This window comes from Perna viridis, chromosome 7, assembly GCF_037379345.1.
Source record: "Perna viridis isolate PV_CMFRI_1.1 ecotype Kerala chromosome 7, ASM3737934v1, whole genome shotgun sequence".
NCBI lineage: Eukaryota > Metazoa > Mollusca > Bivalvia > Mytilida > Mytilidae > Perna > Perna viridis.
In genome coordinates this window covers 4,937,824-4,964,117 of record NC_142451.1, presented here as the reverse complement: position 1 = coordinate 4,964,117, position 26,294 = coordinate 4,937,824, and the positions used below count along the sequence as shown (strand labels likewise).

Below are 26,294 nucleotides of genomic sequence, written 5' to 3'. Positions count from 1 at the left end.
GACATATCAATGTCCAACATCTCCTCCCTGTGGATAGGTACATTTCCATGGAGGGGTTACACTAGAATTTATAAAGCCTTAACGTCCCCATTTGACGTAAAGTCAAATAAAGAACAGAAATAACCCACAAATACCCCATCACATTTGTCTTAAATTTACTCATTCATACATCCAATTCTCTCCTTTAAATACCTCAACAAACCGTGATAATGACCGAGCTGTAGGCGAGGTCATAATCGCTGTCACGGTCAATACCACTATCCTGTGGGCAGTCTAAATATCACGATATTGACCAGTTAATCGACAACTATTATGTTTATTTCATTGAGGAACCATATCCTCGATTTTTTCAGAAAGCCATGAAAATCATGTTTTTGCATATTTACATTGACAATGTATTTTAATAAGGGAATGTAACTCTAAATTTGTAACTGGGCATTATCACATTATGATATTGACTGGTAAAACTTTATACTGCAGGTTAATTAATACCATGTGTAAAGATTTTATCCAATTGAAATTACTGATTTTTTACTGATATGAAATAAATAGAATTATTGAGGTTTTCTAGTACATATTTTCAACCTCGGATAAAGTAAACCCTATTACAATTGTGGATCCCTTGGTTTTGTTTACAAGTCTTTATCTTCATTTATGATGTATACATACAGCTGATATATTTTTACTCAATTACTTGGATCAGACTAATCTACAGCTTTCTATGTACACGGTCATTTAAACCTTAAACACAATACTACCCTAACGTCAATCCTCGATGTAAGATGTAAAGTTTTTAGACAAGTACATCTATTTTTATAAGTTTTTAAAATCAATTTCAAAATTTGGATACTGATAGGAAAATATTTAGTTAAAAAATATTCTTTACCTTTGTGATTAACTAAGAGATTTTAAACATATTTGAAAATATCTTTGTTTTCCTTTATACACATGTGTGTTCTTTCTATAACTAGTGGAAGATCCATGTGTGTCCTCTATAACTAGTGGAAGATCCATGTGTGCCCTCTATAACTAGTGGAAGATCCATGTGTGCCCTCTATAACTAGTGGAAGATCCATGTGTGCCCTCTATAACTAGTGGAAGATCCATGTGTGTCCTCTATAACTAGTGGAAGATCCATGTGTGCCCTCTATAACTAGTGGAAGATCCATGTGTGCCCTCTATAACTAGTGGAAGATCCATGTGTGTCCTCTATAACTAGTGGAAGATCCATGTGTGCCCTCTATAACTAGTGGAAGATCCATGTGTGCCCTCTATAACTAGTGGAAGATCCATGTGTGTCCTCTATAGCTAGTGGGATTAATCAGCTCCAGGAAACTAGTATATTTACCTATAGACCCTTTCATAATTTTTTTAGCAGGCTGAGTTAGTACTTCAACAAAAACTTTGTTTTTATATAATGGTATCAAGCTGTTGAGTGTTGTCTTCTGAAACATTTCATGTTCAGGCAATACTGTAACTTGGGAAAAAGAAAATGAATCTTTTTTATATAGCACATAGTGCCATAACATAAAACCATGAATGGAATAAGTAGGATTTTGATTTGAACCATTTAGGAGTAAGTGGCCAAAAAAAAGTGAAAAAAAATAAGCAATTCCTAAATTCCGGACAATAACTTGAGAAGGTGTTGATGGATGTCTTTGAAATTATATCACAGGGTCCCATATCATAAAATAAGGCTGGGATTCATTTTGAGGGTTGTGACTAGAACCATTTATGAATAAAAGGTCACTTTGTTTCTCATCATATTCTTTTCCTGTGTCAAATATTTAATTGCAATAAAAATTTTGAACTATATCAAGCTTGAACAGTTTGTCCATACTCAACCTACCTGTTCAAGTTTTAAACTCTGGGGTTGTATCAAGCTAGGTCCTGCAAAGCATTTAAATATGGGAAGGTATAGCATTTCCCTCTTGGAAGTACCAAATTAGCATGTTTAAAAAAAATAACACAAAAGGGTCTATAATGAAATACCAGCTTGAATTTCATTCAACTACATGTGTATTGCAGATACAGGAATAAAAATCAATGTCAAACAAAAAAGGATGATAGTAAATCAAAATGGTCACTGAACTTCGCTAGTTGAGTTCGTTAACATACCTTATTTGGTTATCTTGTCTCCAATGTGTATCATTCTGAAATAAATATTTAAGATGGTTATTTAATACAAATCAAAGACAGCTCATTTTCATTCTATGTAATTGTTTGCTAATAAGAAAAGTATGAATATTTTCTTATAAGGAAAAGTTAAAAACAAGGAAAAGCAAGAAAATTACACTTTTTAATTAACTTCTAAACAAAATGCATTATTGATTGTTGAAAACATTTTTTCAAGCAAATTTGATTGGAGTTTACAAGTTGAATAGATCTAAGAATACCATTTGTATTTAGTTTGCATACTTGGGTAAAAACATTATAATTACAATACCTTAGAAATGTATCTTCAACTGTTTTCTTTATTCTGAAAAATGTTTTAGAATATCAAACATTATCATTCATGTACATGTATCGAAATAGTCAAAATCCTCTTTTGTTTATTTCTACATGTTTATTTATTTCATGATTGTTGCATTTATCTATTTTCTTTGTCTACCATATTTTGGTGTGTATGATGCACACATTTTTACATAGAAATCATTTCCAGAGCATGGGTGTTGCCTAATGTGTATCAATATACTGGCCACAAAATTAAAGATTTTTCTGTGTATGAGAAAAAAGAGATTGCAGCATAAACAAATAAACCAGAAGTGAAATGTTACTGAAAGTTTATCTAATCATCAAACACATCTTTTAGTATTGAATTCTAAATGATATTTTCTTCAAATTATGTTTTATGTCTTAATAACATGTTTCAGACAAAGGATGTACAATATTTTTTTCCAAACGTTTCGACCTTCAAAATCACACTGCGAATAATACATCAATACATATTATACACACCAAGCTACAGGTATCAGTCTGGTATTACATATTCCTGAGCGGGTGTGGGTCAAAACATGGTGGCTAAAAAATATAGTGTGCTTCTTTTTTGCCTTTTCCTGTTTTTGTTTCTTGGCAAATGACTATCATTTTTCATCACAAGTACAGGAAAAATATCAATCTATGACACAAAAAAAATTGTTTTTGAGAAAAAACAGTATTTTCATGAAAAATAATGAAAAATTACACATTGAGCAGCTACGAACTACACTGGCAAACATTTTTCACGTGAAATTCATGTTAATCGAGCTTCACATGAAACTCATGTGAAATTCACATGAAATTAACATGATTTCCATGTGAAATTCACTAACACGAATTTCATGTGAACATTTCGTGTGAATTTCACATGAAGGCTCCATTCACCAGAATTTCATGTGAACTCTGTCACTTAGTTTATTTGCTCAATTCAGGTGAAAATCATGTGAAATTCGTGTGAAAATCATGTGAAATAATTTTGCCTGTGTAAAACATTTTTTCTCAAAACATTGGGAAAATTACAAAAATAAATCCCCCAATTAATACATTGAACGTGTTGTATTTACTGCCACCAACACATACATGTCTATCTTGTAATGAACTGCAAATACCATTTGCACTTGCTACAAGTTTCTCTGTACAGCAGGTATATTATCAAACATTTATACAGAGATTTGTAGCAAATCTTACAATACCAAATTTTTTAAAGTTAAAATGAGAAATAATGTTAATCATGTTTAAATTTAAATAAGTTGATTATAGAGTAAATATTATGTCAAAAGTGAAAATTTTACTAAGTATATGTACTTTTCAACATAGTAATATTCATGCCATTAAATGCAGATTTGCAAGAAGAAAGGAACAAACTTCATGCTGGGTCAAATCTTTAAAGCTTACAATACACAATCTCAGTATTAACTGGGGATGAAACTATCTTTTGTTATTTGAACAATGTCAAACTTTTTATTAAAGTTTAACTTGAACATCTTTAAATCCTTAGTTAAACAACCAAAACAAAACATTTCAACACAAATTCCTTGTTACCAAAATATCAAACAGGATGAATGATCTCCACTCTACAATTGTAGTATTGTTTACAAAAGATGAAAACATCGCCATGGAAACTAACAATAATTTCAGTATGCTTTTATTTGTAAATCTTTGAAAAGAACAAAATTATTCAAAAAGTCAAAATGAATTATATTTTTGTTTACTTTTAAGTGTTTGTGGCCTGGTTGTCTGTACATCAAGGGTCTTTATTTCCTACTTAATGGAGAATAATAAGATGGTAATGAAAGGTGAACAATTATAAAAGAAAAACCAACGTCAACAGAGCCATTAGAATATCAACTGTAAATTTAATTTCATTACAATATCTTAAGCAAGTGAACTAAAACCCACAGTATGTCCTAATCATTGCATGAAGGCACATGGGCCCACCATGTCTGAATATCCTAATAATAACCTGAAGACCCACAGGCCCACCAAGTCTGAATATCCTAATCATTACCTGAAGACCCATCATGTCCCAATGTCCTAATTATTACAGGAAGACCCACAAGCCAACCATGTCCCAATGTCATTATCATTACCTGAAGACTCATATGCCCACTACGTTCTGATGTCCTTATCATTACTTGAAGACCCACAAAGTCACAATGTTCCAATATCCTAATTATTAACATTATACCTAAAACTCTCCATAGATAAAACTTCTCAAATATTCCAAATTTCAAAATTAACAAACCCTTCTATGGTTGTTTCTGTCACACCATTTTATCATCCAACAAAAAAATTCCAATATGTATTAGTGTGTCTACAGTAAATCTATTTCAACATTTCAATTAAAATCACTTTTCCTCCAACTACCCACTATCATCAAACCAAATCCATAATTAGAGAAGCAGGACTATTTCAACTCTCAAGTAATTACACAATGATAGAATCTAAATTACAGGTTTAAACCATATACTGTGTACACATAGATGAATGACTGTAGACAATTCTACATGGTAGTGTTTTGTTTAATATACTTGTGAATCTCCTAAAGACTGTCAATGAGGTAAAGATCTAAGTCATTGATATCTGTTCAGCAGGGTGGTTTACAGACACAAAATATCTATTCACATATATATCCCATTGTTTTATGATTTAAGCCTTTGTGTAGAACTACATCAAAGGGTTAACTGTAATCATATACCTACATCAAACCTTAATAGTCAAATGAGAAGCTTTTGTAATACATGGTGCATGCTCATTTACCTACATGACTTAATTAGTAATGTGTATTGCCTTTTAATTATAAAAAAAATGTACTTCAAAGTAAAAAAATGTCTTTTCCTTTTTGTATACATGAGTTTGGTATGTACTCTAATTTGTTAAAATGATTCTAGACTCAAAAGAATTAAGAATAAGAAGTAGGCGTAATTAAATTTTATTACGATTAAATGAAAAATGTCACAAGTTATTTCACTACACAATACTGATGTCTTAATAGGTACTAAGATAGCTTTTTAAAAAAGCTTCTCAGAACTGGAGGCTAGCCTGAACAGGTCACCAGGCTTAATTAGCCACATTCTAATTTTTGTAAAAACAGCCATGTTTTTTCTTGGATAAAAATTCCACAACACTCATACTTGAAGAACAAGCATATCAAAATTTAAAATTTATTCAATTCTGTGCGATAGTTTCTGAGAAAAAAAAAAAGTTGCAAAAGGGTGATAACTCCAACATAGCTTACGAGATTGGCACGAAAATTTGTCCCACAAAGAACTCAACATGCTGAACACTTTTACCTGGTCAGAATTTGGTAAAACCTAATGGATAAGGAAGTAAAAAACAGCCGTCTACCCCCTATGTTTTATCTTTAGTAACAGCTAAAATGTTTTCTTTTCCACAGATCAAAAAATGTAAATAGTCATATTTTGAAGGACACATTTAAATAATTCAAATGACATATGTTTTACGTGTATTAATGTTTGAAACTAAAGAAAAAACACAATATGCATTATTAAAATGAATTTTTGATGAGAGATGTACATGGAAAAACTTTTCTTCATTCTCTGTTGTATCCAAATTGCCATCCAAACTTCAATACTAAGGGAACTGTTGTTTCTCATTTATATATCATTTTCCAAATTTGCGATTTTACACACTTTTTTCCTAATTGCATAGGCCTAGGGCCCCTTCCCAAAAACAGTAGGAAAGTCACTGATGAACATATTGTTGTCCAAAACTAGACACTTTTTATCCTTTTTATATTTGAATTTTCCCACCAATTTTACTTGGTTAAAATCACTGCTCTTCATTTCACGTTTATTTATCATAACACATGAAAGATAGGATGGTGATTTTGAATGAGTGTTAAATGGAGGTTACAGACCACCAATTCAACCAATGAGCATTTGGAACGTACGCAAAAATAGTCCTACGCAGAAATTACCCCTGTTCCTCATAGTGCTGTGAAAAAAGTTCTCATCTCATTTTAAAAATTTAAACAGTTTCTGAAAGGCAAAACATTTCTGTACATTTTATAGGTGCATTTTGCTTCTTGTGATGTGAAGCCTAATCTCCATAATGATTTCTATATATACCCCTATCTTGTGAAAACACTGGGATTTCCCATGCTATTTATAGACACTTCACTTCCGGTGACCAGTACTGCACTGCAAGTCTGCTAACCCCACATGCCATTCTGAGGATTGTGAACTGACATATGTAGAATCATGCTGATATATAGTCCTCTGCAGGTTAAAGTTAAGGTAAAGTCCAGAGAAGCCATTGAATATTGTCAAATTAGCATAGAAGCCTATGGGAAGTGGAATTAGTGGTTTCTAGCCTGGAATCCCCCAAAACTCCAGTTGACTAGATCTTAATTTTAATTGCAGAAATAAATAGTTTAAAGACTATTATTGAGTTAAATGTATTTACAAATTTTACACAAAATTTTAACTACAGATAGATCTCTTCATACTGAATGCATTTACCCCCTTCCCCCATTCAGTTTAAGAAATATGTGTGAAAAACTGCTGTCTGACCCTTATCATTATGTTCTATTTTTAGTAATGGCAGCCATGCTTTTCAAAGGATAAAAAATCCTAACACATAGATTGTTAATGAAATTCTAAAGAACATTCATGTCAAGTTTAATTACATTCCATTTAGTAGTTTCAGAGGATAAGCCTTTAAAAGTTGGAAATGTTAAATTGGGAGAAAAAATCCATTTCAGGACCCACAATTCAAACATCAGTCAATGGATCTCCATAGGTCCAGCTCATTATGCTGAACAATTTTACTTGCTGCCCGATTTTAGCTTAACCTAACAATTTTCAAGTTATTTGAAAAATTTGACCCCTATGGTCTATGTCTTGTATTTTCAGCCATGTTTTTTGGAAGATAAAAAATCCTCCTACACAGATTGTTAAAGATACCCTCAGCAAATTCCAGCAAAGTTTGGTTACAATCTGTCAAATAGTTCCTGAGGAGAAGATGTTTGAAAAAATTTACAGATGACAGACACATAGTGATGGCCATACCTCACATGGTCCATCAGGCAAGGTTCATGGAACTGTATATATAAATAGGCAAATACAGTTAGTATAAATATTCATGAGATCTGATCACTATAGATCCTACAGCTTTCTAGTCATTAAACTTCATGGAAATATGAAAAGACCTGATATCATCCATCATTTTTGCAATTTTTGAAAAAAAGATCTGACCAAATGATTTTGAAAATAAATATTCATTCTTCACTCTGCCTGTCGAAAATTGAAGATTAATCTACAACTGGAAAGACATTAACAGAAACATATCTCTTTATCTGTGTCAAAAACAGATTACAGAGTATTTTGTGTATCCTGCTGAGTGGTTCACTTCTATTAACCCTTTCTTTTGAAGAGGTAATTTTCATTCTCAAGTTTGTTCGCATGTATACAGAGGTAATTTATCACACTGACTTGGCTTTCACAGTATCTATGTAACATCTGGTAACTGGTAACCTAAAAAAACAGTTCTTAGACTGTCTGACAGTTTTAGTGTGCAGTAACAATACAGATGTACTGGTACCTTTAATGTTTAATCAAGAAAATAGCTAGAAGCCCGGTTTGTCACAGGAGCCCCACGTCATTTGTTAGTACTGATTTTTTTTAGTAAATCAAATGTGTCTGTAATACACAGATGATGCCCCCACTTGCTAGATTTGCCAAATTAAGAACATGTTTATTCTTGTATGAAGACATGGTTTGCAGATCAGAAATCCTTCCAAGACTTGTGATACTCTGTTGGTTCAGCTCAATCCTTCCAATGACTTGCATTGCAATGACAAACTGTATCAGTACCGTAACTCAAACAAATTCGGGGATCAATTTGGAGATCAGAATTTCCTAAATATATGCATATCTACATATTGTATCCTGGCCATATAGTATCATGAAATTCGGTTTGGTAATGTCAGACTAGTTGCGATGAGAAAAAGAGGACTGATGGACAGACTGACATACACATAAAAAATGTTAATAACCCCAATAACAAATCCCTTACTTTGTTGCTTGGAGTATATTTCTGACAAAAATTACAAAAAAGTCCATCATCCAGTTCCGTAATATTTCATGAAAATCAAGATCCTATGACCTTGCACACCATCATTATATTACAATATTTCAATATTTTTCAATATATTTTTATTTATTCTAACACATTTACAAAATGGTCATAACACAAATAATAGAAACAAAGTATGTTATTTCTGACATCAACAACAAAGAAAAAAGAAAGATATAAAGTTTGATTAATGTAGGGGAAAAAAGAGTGTAATAAGAATATGCAAGAGGTGACAAAATAAAGTGCAAAAGAAAAAGTGGTTGTAAATAATTACAGTATAATTTGGGGTTTAGTATTAATTATTTTGAAAACCGAGTGTCTTAACATTTCATTATCTCAACAATTTAAAGTTAGTGGTCTTGACATTTACTGATATATTCAATGAAAGCTTTGAGGACTATTATTGAGCTGCTATTCAAAACAAATTGTATTTTGTTTTCTGTTAATGAGTTAATGTTTTCATTATTACTTTTAAGCTTAGTAATGACTTCTTTTCTATATGAATTGTAGGCTGGGCAATGAATGAAGAAGTGCAATTCATCTTCTATTTGCCCAGTGGTACATTTTGTGCAAATTCTGTTATTTTGAGGATATTTTTATAGCGACCTTTCTCTATTGCTAGAGAGTTGGCACTTATTCTATATTTACAAACTGTTGATTATATGTAGAAATATCCTGCAAAAAATATTTTAGATGTAGTTCAAAAACTAAAGGAGGAGATAGCCGGACAAGCCATATAGCCTATTTCTGATGAAAATGACTAAGTCTACCTATCTCCAATTGCCGTAATATTTCATAAAAATCAAAATCCTTTTACCCTGCACACCTTCATCATGTGCAGAAATATCCTGTAAAATATTTTAGATGTAGTTCAAAAACTGTACAAGGAGATAGCCGGACAAGCCATGTAGTCCTATTTCTGATGAAAATGAATAAGTCTTACTATCACCAATTTCCGTAATATTTCACGAAAATCAAAATCCTTTGGCCCTGCACACCTTCATCATGTGTAGAAATATCCTGTAAAATATTAATTTAGATGTAGTTCAAACACTGTACGAAGAGATAGCAGGACAAACCATGATCATGTGTAATATGACTGGACAGACAAAACGGACAAACGGACAAACGGACAAACGGACAAACAGGGGTAAATTAATATGCCCCCCAACAGTTTGTTGCAAGGCATAAAAATCCTTTAAATAATAAGTTGATAAAGAAATTCTGTACACTACAGCATTTCCATAATGCAGGAGAGTCATTTAACATCTAACCAAATCCTTCATCTACCAGATTGCTTTGTAACAATGATTGCACACATTTTCCTAATAACTGGAATCTCCAGCAATCAGAAAGGACAAGTTATCAAAGTATGTAATGGAATAGTCATTCAGAGATGTGAAATGGATATTGCAATTTGATAGAGAATCCTTGACAGCAACTATAAAGTGTTCCTAACTTTGGTTAAGTACAATGTAGTAGTCTATTTAATGTTCTAAAATCTTTTAAAAGCAGTCATATGGTTTACAAACACAGTGTAGATACCCATAATCACTGAGCTCTTTAATAACTATAGCATTCTGTTAATTGGTCATACTAAATAACAAGAAGAAATTTAGCCGGTAACGTCCAAATACAGAATGAATCAACAGTTACAGAATTATGCATCATGCACATTCTTTATGAAGTTAAGATAGTATTTTGATATTAAAATATTGCAGTATTCTCCATTGAGAAAATTCTGTTAAATTGCTATTTCTTGGCAATTGATAGAACTCAGTATACTAGTGTAATTAGTACATTAAGTATCTGTAATGACTGTTATCTAACTCTAGAAGATAAACATGCCCTTATTTTCATTCTACAAATTAATGGAGAGATAAGGTAAATTGCTTGCACTCATTTATATGAATACCATTCAAATGCACCCAATAATTACTTTAATGTGGGCTAAGTGTTTTATTCAAATGCACATTTCAAAAGACTGTGGAATTAATTTCTCATCAAGGTTAAGTAGGCTATCAAAATATGTAACACATTTTATATGAAGAATTAAACTCAAAAAGTCAAGTTCAATATGAATATTATAAAATGTGTATAAAGCCTTCAAGGGGAGACTACAACTACCTTGAAATATTACCTGAAATGTGACCAAAACATGCTCATTATTGAATAGCCTATATCAACCTGAAACAACTACCAATAGGCAGCAATTTGTTATTAATATAAATTTTTTTTTTCTAGTAAACTAAGGGAACTTGTTATGATGAACACATTTGCATGCAGACAAATGATAAGAAAATGTTAAAATACTTGAGAATTTCAAAATAATCCATTAGACAGAAGTCTATCACTTTTTATAAATACAAATGATTGATTTTTTTTGAAAAGCATGACCACATTTCAACATCAAATTAAATTCTCATATACAGTGTATATAACATCAAAGCTTTTGGCATTCCTGGCTGAAATAAACACTACTGGAGAAGACCCAGACTATCCTGACTGGACAAATAATTAGTGTATTTATATCTGCAGTTAACTTCTTCAAATTATGATTGATTGGTATGCATACAATGTATATCTCTTGACATTACAAAGCAAAGAAAGATAACTCCTAATTGTTGAACGAAAAAAAAATGTCCCTAATTTCATTTTTTTAACCAAACATGCTGTTGTCAAAAAATTAGGCCTTAACTATCAAGTAAACTGTTTCAATATTAAAAATTTTAAAATATATATATGTACATGTGTCTTCATCTTCCATCCTGAAAGATATGAGACAAACAGGATGACACACAAAATTATATATCAGTATATATAAGTACATACATTTTGAAAACCTATTCTTCTCCCTACTTCCAATTAATGTAATATTAAAATAATATCCACAAAATGGTGGATTGGAGATGCAAAAGGCAAACAACCAACAAAATAAACAACAGCATATGTACAATGCAATGAATGTGAAGTGAGTAATAAGTAATGTGCCTTTTTTGGTCCCAAGCAATCCACATTGAAACAACAACCATCAATAGTAGAGAAACATGAAAAAAACAGTTGGAATTTCCTCTATCAACTGTAAGAACATCAACACAAGCAGGCTAACAATAGGTAGGCTACTAAGACAACAATATCATTTTATTTCAGGAACATTGACTAGGGGATATGGAGGAATTGCAGTATTATGGAACAAGAACATTGACCACCGTGACCTTGTTAAAATCTTGCCAGATGAATCAGAAAAAAATCCAATGTATAGAGCTGGAGGGTGACATTAAGAATATACTAATATATGGGAATACATGCCATCAAATGATAGCAAAAATCACCAAACTGAATATCAAGAATGTGTAGACAAACTTAATGATAAAATGGAGTCCTTAAACCAGGCAAACCTAACAACCCAAGGAAAGGCTACTTGATGTCATTCCTGCAAAAGTACAATACTGTCTATGAAAATATAGGAAACACATTTGTCAACTCCAGACGACAAGAGTGCTCAGAAAGCGACTACTCTATACACATTTTACCAAAATACATGATATCGAGAGGAAAAAACAATAATACTATGTACTAAAAATACCTCTGATCAGTACCCAATAACAACGCTAATAGTATGGAAACACCAGGGAACAGTAGTCTCACATCAGATACAGTATAAGGCCTTTTAGAAGAACAAGCAGAAGAGAAAGCAAAAACAAAAGACAACTCCAAATATAGTCATTGAAGAAATTAACAACATACTGCAGCAACAACTCCAAATATAGTACTGAAGAAATTAACAACATACTGCAGCAACAACTCCAAATATAGTACTGAAGAAATTAACAACATACTGCAGCAACAACTCCAAATATAGTACTGAAGAAATTAACAACATACTGCAGCAACAACTCCAAATATAGTACTGAAGAAATTAACAACATACTGCAGCAACAACTCCAAATATAGTACTGAAGAAATTAACAACATACTGCAGCAACAACTCCAAATATAGTACTGAAGAAATTAACAACATACTGCAGCAACAACTCCAAATATAGTACTGAAGAAATTAACAACATACTGCAGCAACAACTCCAAATATAGTACTGAAGAAATTAACAACATACTGCAGCAACAACTCCAAATATAGTACTGAAGAAATTAACAACATACTGCAGCAACAACTCCAAATATAGTACTGAAGAAATTAACAACATACTGCAGCAACAACTCCAAATATAGTACTGAAGAAATTAACAACAGCAGAAAACTGAGAAGGCTATATATAAATCAAAACCAAAGGTCACAGTTTGGAGTACAAATATAAAAAAATGCACTCAAAGAAAATGGTGAGTCTTAAAACTTATGGAAAGAAAATCAAACCAAATGATCCAAGACCCACTGCTGGACGAAACAAGGAAAACAAGAATTTACGAGATCTTTCAGAATAGCAAAAACAATTAGACATAGAGAAGGAATGTATAATGGATCCAACAATATGGAAATGTTTCATGAACTTGTGCCAAAAAATCGTAAGAAAAATATGAGCTTCATTCAAGAGATCTATGTAAATGGCAAAATATATAAGGGACAAGATGAAGTCAGAAGATGAAGATATCAGAATTTAAAGAACATTTCAGTCATCTTTCAATGTTTAATGAGGCTGCCCACAAAGAACTAACATACCACCAGCAAGTCAAATTGGAAAACAAACATATTGAAGAACTAATAAATAATGAACCAATATAACCTGTAACCAATGCAGAGATAAACAAAGACACAATAAATTGCCAGTCTATAATAACATCACTATCGAATACCTTATACATGGAGGACCAAAAATTCATAACCACTTTAACCAAAATTATCAACAGAATACTATCTGAGGGGGAAATACCAGAAAATCTAAAAATAGGACTATTGTCACCAATATTTAATAACAAGGGTGATAAAAATGATGCCATCAATTACAGCGGAATTACCATACTACCAGTCATCAGCAAAATATTGGAGGCTATTGTTATGAAAATGGCTTATAACAATTGCAAGAAATAGGTTTAATAATTATTTAAAATATCCTGATCTATGTTGTTCACCCTAAACAGAAATCAATCCTTTATTGACAGTAACCAAAGAAATGTTTATCATGGACACGTAAAGCTACACTAAAGCTCTTTGGTTTATAACAACTAAAAGTGGGTGATTGTAATGGTTAGTGTTATTAACAGGTTTCTATCCAGTGACAGTTGAATATGCCCATTATCATTTGGACGCAATACATCTTTTACATCGAACATAACTTACAAACAAGAAAATTCCAATTACATCAATAGGGTGTCTTCCGTGAAGTCCGCGCTTGCAGTATATAAAGCATCAGAATCTAGAAAACAAATTGTCCCCGTCTGTGTGAGACCCAACAGGGTAGTGAAGGAAGTTAAAAAAAACCTTAGTAGAAAACAGGTTCATTCTACACATTGACATACCTCCAAATAGTTAGAGTGGGGAAATGCTCTCGGATCCACATGGGGTCTGGGAGTAGGCCAGAGCTTCAACAGAGCCCAGCCACTAGTAGGACATACTTTGAGTTCTTTGTTCAGGTATCACGAAGACTGGGCTTTGCTATCTCCAACAGACATCTACTCAAACAATCCTCACAAGGGGCGGTCGTGCAAGATCCACAAGGATGGTCAAGACCATATAAACCACCAATCCTGAAAACGGGTTCATTATGAATCAAGCTGTCACTAAGGACAGACAGTAACAAGTAAGGGAATCATGTATAAGGGCTGTATAAATAATTAAAGGGTTTCAAGCCTGGTGTGGTGTACCAGTATTGCATTGGTCACAACAAAAGGGCTTGGAACAAACTGTCCGAGACAGGTTTGAAACATTGACATTGAGACTGGTTGGCAAAGTTTTATAAACTGGGGCTGTACAAGGTTCCTCTCCAATGAATGCCGCACTACCAGTCGAAGAGGGCTAATGTACCTTAGCTGATAAAAGGGAAAACGGATATCTTGTGCTTCTGGATGCTTAAGCTGCCTTTGATAAAGTCATACACTCACCTCCTCAGAAGGGTATACCATGCTGGAATACAAGACATGACCTGGACAATTCTAAAGAACCTGAACATTAACAGAGAAAGCTGTATTAAATGGAATGGAAAAGCATCAGATGCATTCAAAATTAACATGGGAGTCCGTCAAGGAGGAATACTAAGCACCAACATGTACAAACTTCATATCAACCCATTAGCACAATACCAATCTTGGAAAGAATATTGATAATATCAACATCAATAACACTGAATGCACAGATGATGTGGCATTGCTAAATGAAAGTTCGACTGAGGAACAAATTTTGGTAAATATGGCAATGGACTTTGCAAATCTAGGAGAATACGAACTAAAACCAAAGAAGAGTGTGGTAATCAAAATCAAAGGCAATAAAATCTATGCAGAGGTAACCAAGGAAGATCTAGAATTAGGAAGCACAACATTGCCAAATGTAGAAAAAGCTACACATCTGAGGATCATCATGACCACCTCACTCAAAACAAACAAAGTAATGTGGAGGAACACTTTACTAAAGCCAGGAAGAGTGCATACAACTTATCTAGATGTTGATTTGATAGCCAAAATGGACTAGACCCAGAATCACTCCTGCACATACATGTATATACATACTACCGGTCTTACTATATGGCATGGAGCTATTAACACCAGCCTCAAAACCACCAGAGCAGCTGGAGTTATTCAAAAAAAAGAACATTGAAACAACTTTTTTCATTACCTTGAGATGCCCAAATCCTGCTTTATATATATTGTCTGAAATTTTCCCAATAGAAGCGCAAATCCATATTAAAGTCCTAACCTTCTTCAATAACACTGGTCACCAAGAGGAAACCACCATTGAGAACAAACTTCCAAGAAGGCAGCTAACAGTATGTAATAAGAACAGTAACAGCTGGTTCATCGTGGTTAACATATTACTCAGACATTACGACCTCAGTGAGGCATATACCTACCTGGATTACCCTATCAAAAAATCAAAATGGATCACAATGATCAAGTCAAATATAGTGGAGTTCCGGAGTACAAGAATAGTAGACTTGACAGTTATGCATTGTATAATGGTCTAAAATTCTTGAGCAAAGAAAATCTCAGCAAAGGAAATATTCATCCAATACTAAAGCACAAAATACAATCAAGGCTGGACAATACTAGGAACCCAATAAGGTTATGAATAGTGATCGGAACATATATCCTCCAATCCAAGCGTATTAAGTTATATCATCATGAAACAGATCCTACATGCCTTCTTTGTGGGAAAGCAGAAGAAAATCTACATTTCATATAACAATGTGAGAAACTGGAAAACAAGAGAACAGACGTCCTTGATGAATGGCCGAGATATGGCAAAATGACTTTAACAATCCAATCAATTATGAATAACTAGACACTTCAGACAAATTACAAATTCTTCTTGATAATAATTCTACATGTCTAATCAGACGAAATAAAGACAATATAACCAGTGCTGCAAGGATAGAAGGGTTGGCGAGGAGACTGATGTTCAGGATCCATATTAAAAGGACATCAATACTGAAGGAACCATAGAACAAAGAAATAAGAGAACAAGAAATATCAGGGGTCTTCCAGCTTAGTTTCATATTTTTACCTTTTATGACAGGGATTGACACTAACAGTAGTCCAGTAGTCCTGTGCCACCCTAATTTTGGAGAGGAACAACTTGAAAAATGTTCATGGTAGTCCTACGGGCTATCTAAATTTTGCCTTATTTTTCAAAAGATCTACAAACAGAACCATCATTACCATCTGCGGAATACTTACTTTACATCTGAAGTAGTCCTGTTGACCACCAATCAAATGATTTTAGTGTCAAACCCTGTTATGATCAATGAAAACCTAACCTATAATCTTTTTAAAATTTTATTCTAAATTTTATTTTTCTTCTAAAGAATGTATAACAAGTTCAAGAATGAAAATATATTATCAAATAGTAATTTTTTTTTTAAATGAATAGTAGTTTTATGAGAATAGTTCAATAAAGTTTTAGATATCAAAAGTGTGAAGATATAGGAAGGCTTATAGACTTTTAAATAAGTGACACTTATTTTATCTTTTTAACTTATACAGAAAACTATTAAACTCAACTGTTTTAATAGTCTACAAACCAGAGTGTGTGACAAATGTATATATATTTCAACTTGATGTGGATTGCTTACATGTACACTGCTGTACCCTCTTTCTGATGTATACCTAGTTCCGATGTATTATTAATATCCCTTTTTGTACAGAACTGATTGCACATGCTTGGGTCAGAGGTCAGAGGTTGCCGACACTGAACCCGGCCTGTTTTATGAAAACAACAACAAAGATAAGATTGACGGTATTCCAGGTAATTTTCAAGTTTTAAGCCCAACATAGAGTATTTCCAACTTTTCCAAAACCTTTGTATGCCGTATTATTTAATCCCTTTCAGAAATGTAGAAAATATGCATGAAACCAATCGATACTGATTTATTGTCTGCTGTTTACAAAGCTTCCCAAACAACAATCACGTGACCAAAATATGTCATGTGTCATATGAATTAACTATGGATTAACAAAAAATGAACATTTTCTGAGAATTTGACAAATTAAAATATCAAACATATTTTCCCCCATCTTCAAAACATTCTGCTTAGAAAAATTCAATGGAAATTAATAGTTAAGCAGTACAACATTAGAAAATTTTCACAATGAACAAATTTAAGCTAATATGAGATATTCTTTTTGTTTACAGATATATAAAAAAAAAATTAAGAAAAAACAGTATCACCCTGATGCTTAGAAATCTGCCTTCAATGCAGTACAGAATGGATATTTTTTTGTTTTACAGAGTTTTTTTTGCTGCTGTTGATTTTATTAAAGTTGTTCAAATGTATAAATGATTTAATTTTGTAAGTTAGAATTAATTCAAATGAAAAATAAGTTGCACAAAATGGTATATGAAATACTTATATAAGAATATTTAAATATTTATCAATTAAAAATTAGCAAGTTTCAATAATCTAATGATTGAGATCACCTGTATATCAATTTTAAGTAATCTAAAATATTTTAAATGATTTCAATTCTTAATCAATTTCAATCAAATGATTATTTGAATAGGAATTGAAATAAGATAAACATCATTTTGAAATAATTTGCCTTAAAAAATGAAGTGTTTAAAATCTCACATATAAATATTTCTCTTTAAATAGACTAAAAAATTGATTCTATAAAGTTATTTTTTTCCAGTACTATATTTTTTCAATAAACCCAATACTAGCATATTTCTATTTATTTAGTGGAAATATATTGTATCCCATATGGCTCCCCATACTTGTTTAATCTCTGAACCAGAAATACATGGATTTGGGGTATGACAACAATAATGGCGGATGATTGACATTTGATTTTCAGTCACTGGTGTAATAATTAAAGACATGCACATAACATAATTTACAGAAGTGGAAAGTAAAATGTCTGAATTTTATTTTATAAATAATACTAGCGTCGTCTGGTCAAATCGGTAACTCGATCCGAAGAGCATTATTTTGACCAATGGAATAAGGGTACCCCAGTATATTATTCTGAATGATGAGTTTAATGTATAGATGTACAAAACTACATACATAAATTCATGGTGGTGGATGTAAAATAATGAGGAGCACAACACACACTGTACAGAGCACCCTATAGCACATGTACGCAGTTCGGGAACTACGACTCCTCTTTCAAGTCTTTGAGTTTGAAGGGGGCCTTGAATCGAGAGGCAGAGGTGTGGGATAATAACCGGCTATTGTTTAATCCTGAGAGTTTGTTCACCAATACTACGATACACAGGATATTTTATCTGAAAATCCACTTTTTACTTACTAACTACAACTAACTGACAAGAATTTTGACAACTGCACCAAAGTATTTATTTTTCTTTCTAACCCCGCCAGACAAAAGGGGAGGTAATACAATTGGAACTATCTAAATGCTGGATTACATTTCGTGAAAGTATTGTATTTCTTAACTTGCTTAATCTAAATAGGTAAAACTTTTGTTGAATTTAATCTCTTATCATTTGTTCTTTTATATGAATTAATACACACTCTCTGTTCATACTTTGAAGAGTTTTTTGTTGTTGTACACTTATCTAAAGGTTTTACTGATGTAATGATAAATGGAAGGTCTACATACATATATACTGGATCATACAGTAACATGGATATCTGAATTAAATAAAACAACAACAAATGAATATAAAGTAATACAGAAACATAAAACTGATAGAAACAAACCCCTGTACAATGTGGAAAAATAATTCATAATTGAATCATAGTTTTCAGTTATCTGCTGAATACTTATATCTTTCTACTTTTAGATGTAAATGGTTCAAACCTGTTTCTCTACAATTTTTTACAGTAAAGAGATGATATTCCTGAACTTTAAGACATGATAGTAACAATACAAGCAAAAAAGCATTGAACACATTCTTTTTAATTTACATATAACATGAAATTCTTATTACTACAGGAAATGGAATCTTTAAAAAAAATTAATGACGAGCTTAGAGTAATTTACCTGTTACAGGTATTCTGAAATGTTTTTGTCATAACATCTACAAAAATGTACTTCAATTTGGGGAATTCTTTTATTTCTCCTTACAATGACAGATTAACCAAAACGCTTCAATATATGTGTTCGATTATTGGGATAGAACATTGTTATTCCACGATGACATCTCTTAGAAAAGCCCATAAAATTTTGTGAGGCAACATAATTTTAGCTTTATCTCTACAGAACTATACATGCAAACTACCCTTATTTATTTTGACTGATTTTTAGATATTCTGGTATGCTGCATGCTTGGTAGAAAAGCAGTGACTGCCATTTTTAAAGTCTTTGGGCAGAATCAACCCACTACCTCTATAACTGTTTTGAAACATGAAATGCTGTGTAAAAAATTTTAATAGTAATCAATCATGTACCACACAAGCTTTTTTTAGCTTTTTGGTCTCAGTCTTCCTTGTTCATTGATTTGTGTTACCACTTTAACTATGGTAATACAAGATTAAAGGCTCAATATAGCTTGTTATTGCAAGGTGTGAATTGAAATTTATATGAAAAAGGGGGTTCTTTAATTCATCACATGCTCACATTTTTCCCCAATTCTACATAAAAGTACTAACAAATTTTCAGAATAGGAAGTGGGTTCCAGGTCCTCCTGAATCTGCCAGCTTTACCTTTCCCTTCTCAAGCAAGATCATCTGCAAAATGCTTTTTAGCCTTGACCTTTTGAGTATTTTTTTACTTTGAAATGTTTGCCTACAATTGTTTTTAAGGCAATTGTGCATGTAAAAGAATTTTCAGTACAATGTAATTTTAACTACATCCCATCTGTATAGTGTTTGAATCCCAGTTTATTTGTTATAATTCAAGATTTAACATTTTTATGTTTGTATCTTTGTGTTGTAGAGCACATGTAATTTAGAATTGGTTTTCCATCGATTAAGAAGTGAAGCATTTAGTTTCATGTGAAATACAAGCCATTTTGAATAAATTAAATTATGTACTTACAACCAAAAGCTGCCACTTGGAAATAGTAATTTATAACATGGCATTTAATTGGTCAATCACGTACGGGTTCGGGTGTCAAAAGAATAGGCCTGCAGCAGCGCTAAGCTTGTTGTAAAAGGCAACTAAATAGTGCTCTGCCCACAGAGCAACTGGGTTGTGTGCCCCAGGTGGTGGAATGGGGTACCCCTGGCACGTTACATGCTGGGGTTGTCAGGCTACAATACGGAAAACCTGACCTCAAACCATTGTGGTGCACCGTGTTGGGAAAGATGCCACATTCCTCGCACGTTAAAAAACCTTACTGTGGTATTCTCCAGTAGAAACCAAGGTGCTCCGCCACAGCTAAATTGCCTGACCCGACCCACCTCTCCCTTTTTGCTGTGGCAATCTAAATTTCTCGACCCCATTATCCTTGTGTCCCATCCCATTTTTCATTTCATCATCAATGCATGTTCATTTTATCATCCACTTCATGTTCATCGCCTGAATATAGCTGAAATATTGCTGCTCGGGCGTTAAACCCCAACAAACAAACTGAACATGGCATTTAATTGGTCGATCACTGAACATAGCAATATCATTCATCAAACACATTCAATAAAAATAACAAATTTCTTCAATGTCTTAACTTCTTTATTTGAAAGATATAAATAAACAATAGAAAGGTGTAAAACTATGTTACCATCAAACTTCATAGAGCAACATGACTGGTCAGATACAAACATATAATTCATTATGAGTTATCTACCTTTGTCTTATTTCCTGAGTTTTCAGCTGAGTGAAGAATTTCAGGATTTTTAATTAAACAATTATTGTTAGTTTAATGGCAAGTTTGGAAAATGAGCTTTCTAAAATTCCTGCAATCTTTTAAGATGAATATACATGCAAAAGTTTGCATAAACAACTTGCTCAAAATGAGTTAACTCCACAAAATGACAACAGTAAAGATTGATGACAACTTATCAACATGATAAAACATACAAGATTTCTATACATAGAAGGACTTGGCATTTTAAACATATGTCTGCCATTTTAATCCTGTCAAAAATAAACATTAACAAAAAGAAAATTCAACAATAACAATTATATGCAAAAATGATAAATAAAATAAATATTTAAAAAAACAACTACCCTACCCAAACGAAGAAAAAACAATCCCCAAAGGACATTTTTTACTGAAACTTTATTCATGAACTTAAATGTTTTATACTACTTTACATTCTTAGAACACCTTAAAATTGAAAACTTAGGTAATGAAAGAAAACACAAAAAAAACACAGAAAAAAGCTTTTACATGAATGTACACTCAGCAAATCTGTGAAATTAATTTCAACAAGTAATAAGGATAACATTTTCCTATCAAACACATTCTATGTCCTGCTACATTAAAGAGTTGAAATCTATATTAACAAAGAAATTAAGAATAAAACTTAATACAATGAAAGAAAGGTCACTACACTTGCTATTTCTGTGACTTTTTATAGGATTTATATGTACTGTAACTATCATCTATGAAAATAACAAATGAATTTTGATAAATTAAATACATCCAATACAGCAGAATAATCTAACAATGAATTCACTCTTTTTCATATTTTCATAAATATTACTTTTTTACTTGCATTTTATTTTTTCAATTGTTAAATATACAAAAAGTTCTTATTCAACATACAAAATCCATTAATATCTAATCAGTGCAACCTATAAATGTTTTCTTACAATTTTCAATTTTCATAATTTTTTTAAATACATTTCCATTTTTATGATTACATGACTATTTCACAATGAAACAACATGATACATCACAAAACTGTCATCCAGATACACAAGTATCGTTAACTCAAACCAGTACAGTTCTTGAAATCTTTATTTTACAGCTAACTTTTGTACCAGCAAAGTCTTCATATCTTTAGCAACCTTTTCCATCTCAGCTATTTTTGCTTTCAGTTCATCATTTGCAATCACAAGACGGTTTGCTTCTTCTTCCATTTCAACGAACTTCATCTTCCTGATCTCTCTCGACCTTCTTGAAGCAACATTGTTCTTATTTCTTCTTTCCCGATACTTCTGATCTGGAGAAAGTTTTGTATTAGGTGTTTTAAAAGTGGAAGTGGACTTAGATGGTTTTTTATCCACAGCAACCACAGGTTGAGGCGAAAGTCGAGGCCTTTTAGCAGTGTAGTCATGATCACACAAATTGCCAATACCAATCTCGACCTCACCCTCAAGTGATGTGGACTCCACTTCTTCACAGATAACTGCTTCCTCTACTAAATTTTCAATCCCAAAGAATGGAGACTGTGGAACTTCAGTTTCTTCAATACGAATAACATTCTGAACCTCCTCTGTCTCTTCAATAGGTTGATTCTAAAACAAACAATACAGGTCCTGAACAAAGGGAGACAAATCAAACCAATTTTTTTCTAAAGCACCTAAAAATATATTTTAAAACTTTATTTTAATGATTGAAGACAATTATTTGTAAGCAGATAAAATTACAAGGTAATTTTGTTGATTTGGCTTGTTAAATGATTTTATGCACCCTCTGTGGTCAAATGTATATTGAATCTGTACTTTTGTCATCATGTAGTACATGTACTTACTATATATCAGGGATGGATAAATGATTGCAGGTAAGGGGTGGTGAAAATAGAACTTAAGAGCCAAGCAATAAAAGGCAAGACCACTACTGAGGTAGACTTTCCAAATTTTAGGGGAGTCGAACACCCCACATTTCCTAAAATCTGTCTCTGCCTGTAGTTATTGAATTAGCAAGTTCAAGATTACTTACTGGTAAAAGGAAATCAGTTAAATCCATGAAGCTATCAAGGAAGTCCTCATCAGTGTTGGGATCAACGGGTATGTCTTCCAACATCTGGGACAGGCCCATATCTTCAAAAGGTAGATTGTCCTTTTCAATTAGTTTTTTTCCAAGGTCCAAGTCGGTGTCCATCCATTCTGAAATAAGAAACAAGAGTAAAATCTAATTTAAAGAATTTCTATCAATAAAGTTTAAGCATAACATATTTAATATAAACAGAAAAACCTGGAATACAAGCTTTTTGGCATGAAGTCTGTTTTTCACAATTTCTACACTACATAAACATTCATGTCTGACATTTGCTTGACCTTTAATTCTTTTCACGCCACCTAACTTGAAATCCTGAATCTGCCCTTGAATGTATATATGTATTAATATCAACCAATTTTAAGATATCACAATTGATCACAATAGAATCTTGTGTGCTAACTGAGGCTGTCGATGAACATGTGTGAAGTATGCTCAATTTGCATTTCCAAGAGGAAAATTCTTCTGTTAATCCCTACCTTGCTGAAGTGTATATTGAGCACGCTTATCAACTTACCACAAAAGGGTCTATATTTAAAGATACCTACCGTTAAATTGGCCACTCTGCTTTTGGTCCAAACGTAGTGAAATGTTGGATGTCGTGGTTAATGTCGGTGTTAAGTCCCAATCCAGCGACTGGTCCTTCTCCTCCATTAGCCCTGATGTCCAACAAGTCCACGAGTTCGTCCAGGTTTCTTGGGGCTGTGGCACTGAAGCCATAGGTCTGTTTCTGTATTTTGTCCGGTCCGTACATATTTCAGAAGATTCCTGCTTAACAACGGGGTTCTTCTGGTGTCGAATTTTGGCAATTAACCGCCTAACTACTCTGCAGAAATCTGCTCTCACCGCAGGATCAGTGAGATCCTTTCGTTTCGCAACAGGATCTGAAAGATCCTTTCGTCGTTGTGCAAGTGATTGAGGACTTAGGCCTCGTGTTTCTTGTTTGCCGGACCTGGCCGGGACTGAAAATAAAGACAACAGAAAATAATAGAATGCCAGTTTGAATCGAGTTTGAAAACTCAAAATATGACATGATTTCTTAAATGATCTTATTTTTCTCGTGATAGTTTTTTTCGAAATTATAACGTCTCCCATCTTTTTTCAAAATATTACCTTTCGTTGGGTAACGTCTTCTTCTTGTTCTTACATTCGTCAATATGCCGGGTATTGCATGAGCAATAGTTCTTATGGTGCAATACTTTCTATTTTGGGATATTACGACTGAATTTATTTATACTGACCAATCCGTCTTCAAAGACAAACCGAATCAGATCTAATTTTAGTACTAACTGAATCTCTTCTCTAGCTTTTACTTCCGATAAAATAAAAAGTCCCGAATCTAACGGGTAAATACGTCATATGAGATTTTTTCGGGTATCCTTTTAATTTTGCCTCACAAAATGATTGTAACGCCCGTATTTTTGTAAATTCGAAAAGCTTTGCCGATCCATTTATACCACTAACAGGACGTAAAGTTAGATTTCTGAACGTATTTTCTAACCATAATGTAAGCGATATTTCTGTGGAATGTATTATCAAAAGTAAAATATGAACAATGTTCATTATTGGATATTATGTCTTTCTCAATAAAAAAATAATATATAAAAAATACACAAAAATAATTTTGGTAACAACATTAATTTCAACAGCCTGCGACCCTTGGTCGCGGTCGCCCCTGACATTAACGAACTGTTGGGAAACATAAATAAATATTACTATGAATGGAATGCTGACCTAGCTAATTTTAAATAACTATACTTACATTAAATGTTTATTTAAAGTAGATCTAAAATATTTTGCATTATCTACCTTTCACAAAATCCTTTCCTTCACGCTTTGAAATATTCAAAGACCAGAATAGTTTGCATTGATCTTTCCTTAAAAAAAAACGTACAACTGTCTTATTCGAATATGTATGACACCGTAAATATTGAACGTATGAGAAAAATATAACTTCTAATATACCAAACAGTGTAAGATATTTTAAAGGTGCTTAAGCTTATCAACTATAATAACACGTAAGTCAAAAGCTAACCCAACAGACGAGAACATTCGAAGGAAAAAATCCCCGAAGGCTTGTCAGAAAGAAGAATGTTCTAGCTATATATTTCATCACTAGACATTGAATCATTAAAAATTGTCATTTGCCCCACTTCTATTTATTTGCAGCTTATATGCTACAGGAAAGTACCACCATCGCATCTTATGCAATGTACTATGTAATATATTTTTTTTTCTAGTCTATACAAACACTAAGTAGCTTTAATCGTTCTGTCGAGATGACATCAAGGCACTACGTTTTTGCAGAATGTTTTATTGTACTAAAACCAATGCATGAATACGGGTTTTAATATGTGCTTATATACATGTACGACTGCTTGATCTACCTGTGGAGTCCAATTGTAATATATCTATAGATAAAACCAAATTGGCAAATATCCTATTTAAATATTGATCGACTTTGTATAATTGTTACAACAACTTACATTTTTCAGTTTGTAGGTCAAGGTAGTGGCATTGTAAGTGATGCAATACTCTGAAATTGTCAAAGGGCAGAGACAGAATCAGACACCTTGAAAGGAGGGGGGTGCCAGCTGGGGTTTCTAAGAAAAGGGAGTTGCTAGGACATTATTTGCCATTTTTTGTCAATTGCCAATTTTCAAATAAAAAGGGGCTGTCAACGACCTGCGCCCTCTGGATCCACCACTGTTTTGCATACGGGAGAAGGGATGACTCGATCAACATTTGCAAATTAAAAGTAAATATTGAGAATTTTCGTGAAGATAACGTGTATTTTTAAGGAGGGTTGAGAAAGCTGTTTACGACTGTATAAAGCAATGTTTTTAAAATTCTGGTTTAACTTAGAAAGGTGCCGAAAAATGAAGTTTTCTTTTGTTCTAATAGTGTACCGCCTCAATGGTCTCAGACTACCGCCTCGAGTCACGTACTGAACGTTGGATCGTTGGTTCTGACTGGGTCATACAAAAAAGATTTTTTATCAAAGGACTCGATCAGACTTGTGTAATATTTTTTCCACAGTGGCCAAATTTAAAAGGGAGAGGATTTTGTCTAGTTTTGGAAACTCTGGTTTCATGATCATCAAGGAATAATGGGATAATAATTGGTAGACCCGTAATGTGTAACCTTTACCCGTATCCGTACCAATTTCCCCGTACCAAAATCAAACAAAAATGCTAAGTTTGACTTGCATTCATCTCTGGACGATTCAAACTGGAATACCTCGGATGTGTTTTCAAATAGGC

At 32.8% G+C, this 26,294-nt stretch overlaps 2 protein-coding genes across 8 annotated transcripts in view; both read right to left on the bottom strand.

The window, feature by feature from the left end:
• The window catches only part of LOC148611052 (transcription activator GLI2.S-like), an 85,643-nt gene extending 67,058 nt beyond the window's left edge, over nucleotides 1–18,585 (bottom strand). For 4 of the 6 annotated variants that reach the window (XM_088591123.1, XM_088591122.1, XM_088591128.1 and 1 more), the window contains exons 1-3: nucleotides 18,492–18,585; nucleotides 2,447–2,479; nucleotides 2,119–2,153 (exon numbers count right to left, since the gene is read on the bottom strand). The gene's annotated coding sequence lies outside the window, so the exon portion shown is untranslated. Of the gene's footprint in view, nucleotides 1–2,118; nucleotides 2,154–2,446; nucleotides 2,480–2,958; nucleotides 3,119–4,723; nucleotides 4,899–18,491 lie in introns of those variants that run through there. The other 2 variants (XM_088591125.1, XM_088591124.1) reach the window with 2 other exon arrangements.
• A 2,209-nt stretch (nucleotides 18,586–20,794) lies between these two features.
• On the bottom strand, nucleotides 20,795–25,081 carry LOC148611051 (uncharacterized). Of its 2 annotated transcripts, none has more exons than XM_088591121.1 (4): nucleotides 24,794–25,081; nucleotides 23,580–23,993; nucleotides 22,975–23,141; nucleotides 20,795–22,550 (listed from the first exon to the last, which is right to left on the bottom strand). In XM_088591121.1, the coding sequence occupies exons 2-4, from the start codon at nucleotides 23,749–23,751 to the stop codon at nucleotides 22,050–22,052; spliced, it is 840 nt and encodes a 279-aa protein (XP_088447247.1). In that variant the 5' UTR covers nucleotides 23,752–23,993; nucleotides 24,794–25,081; the 3' UTR covers nucleotides 20,795–22,049. The 2 variants fall into 2 exon arrangements, with proteins under 2 accessions (XP_088447247.1, XP_088447246.1); XM_088591120.1 differs by lacking the exon at nucleotides 24,794–25,081 and adding an exon at nucleotides 24,145–24,190.
• Nucleotides 25,082–26,294: the final 1,213 nt, after the last annotated feature.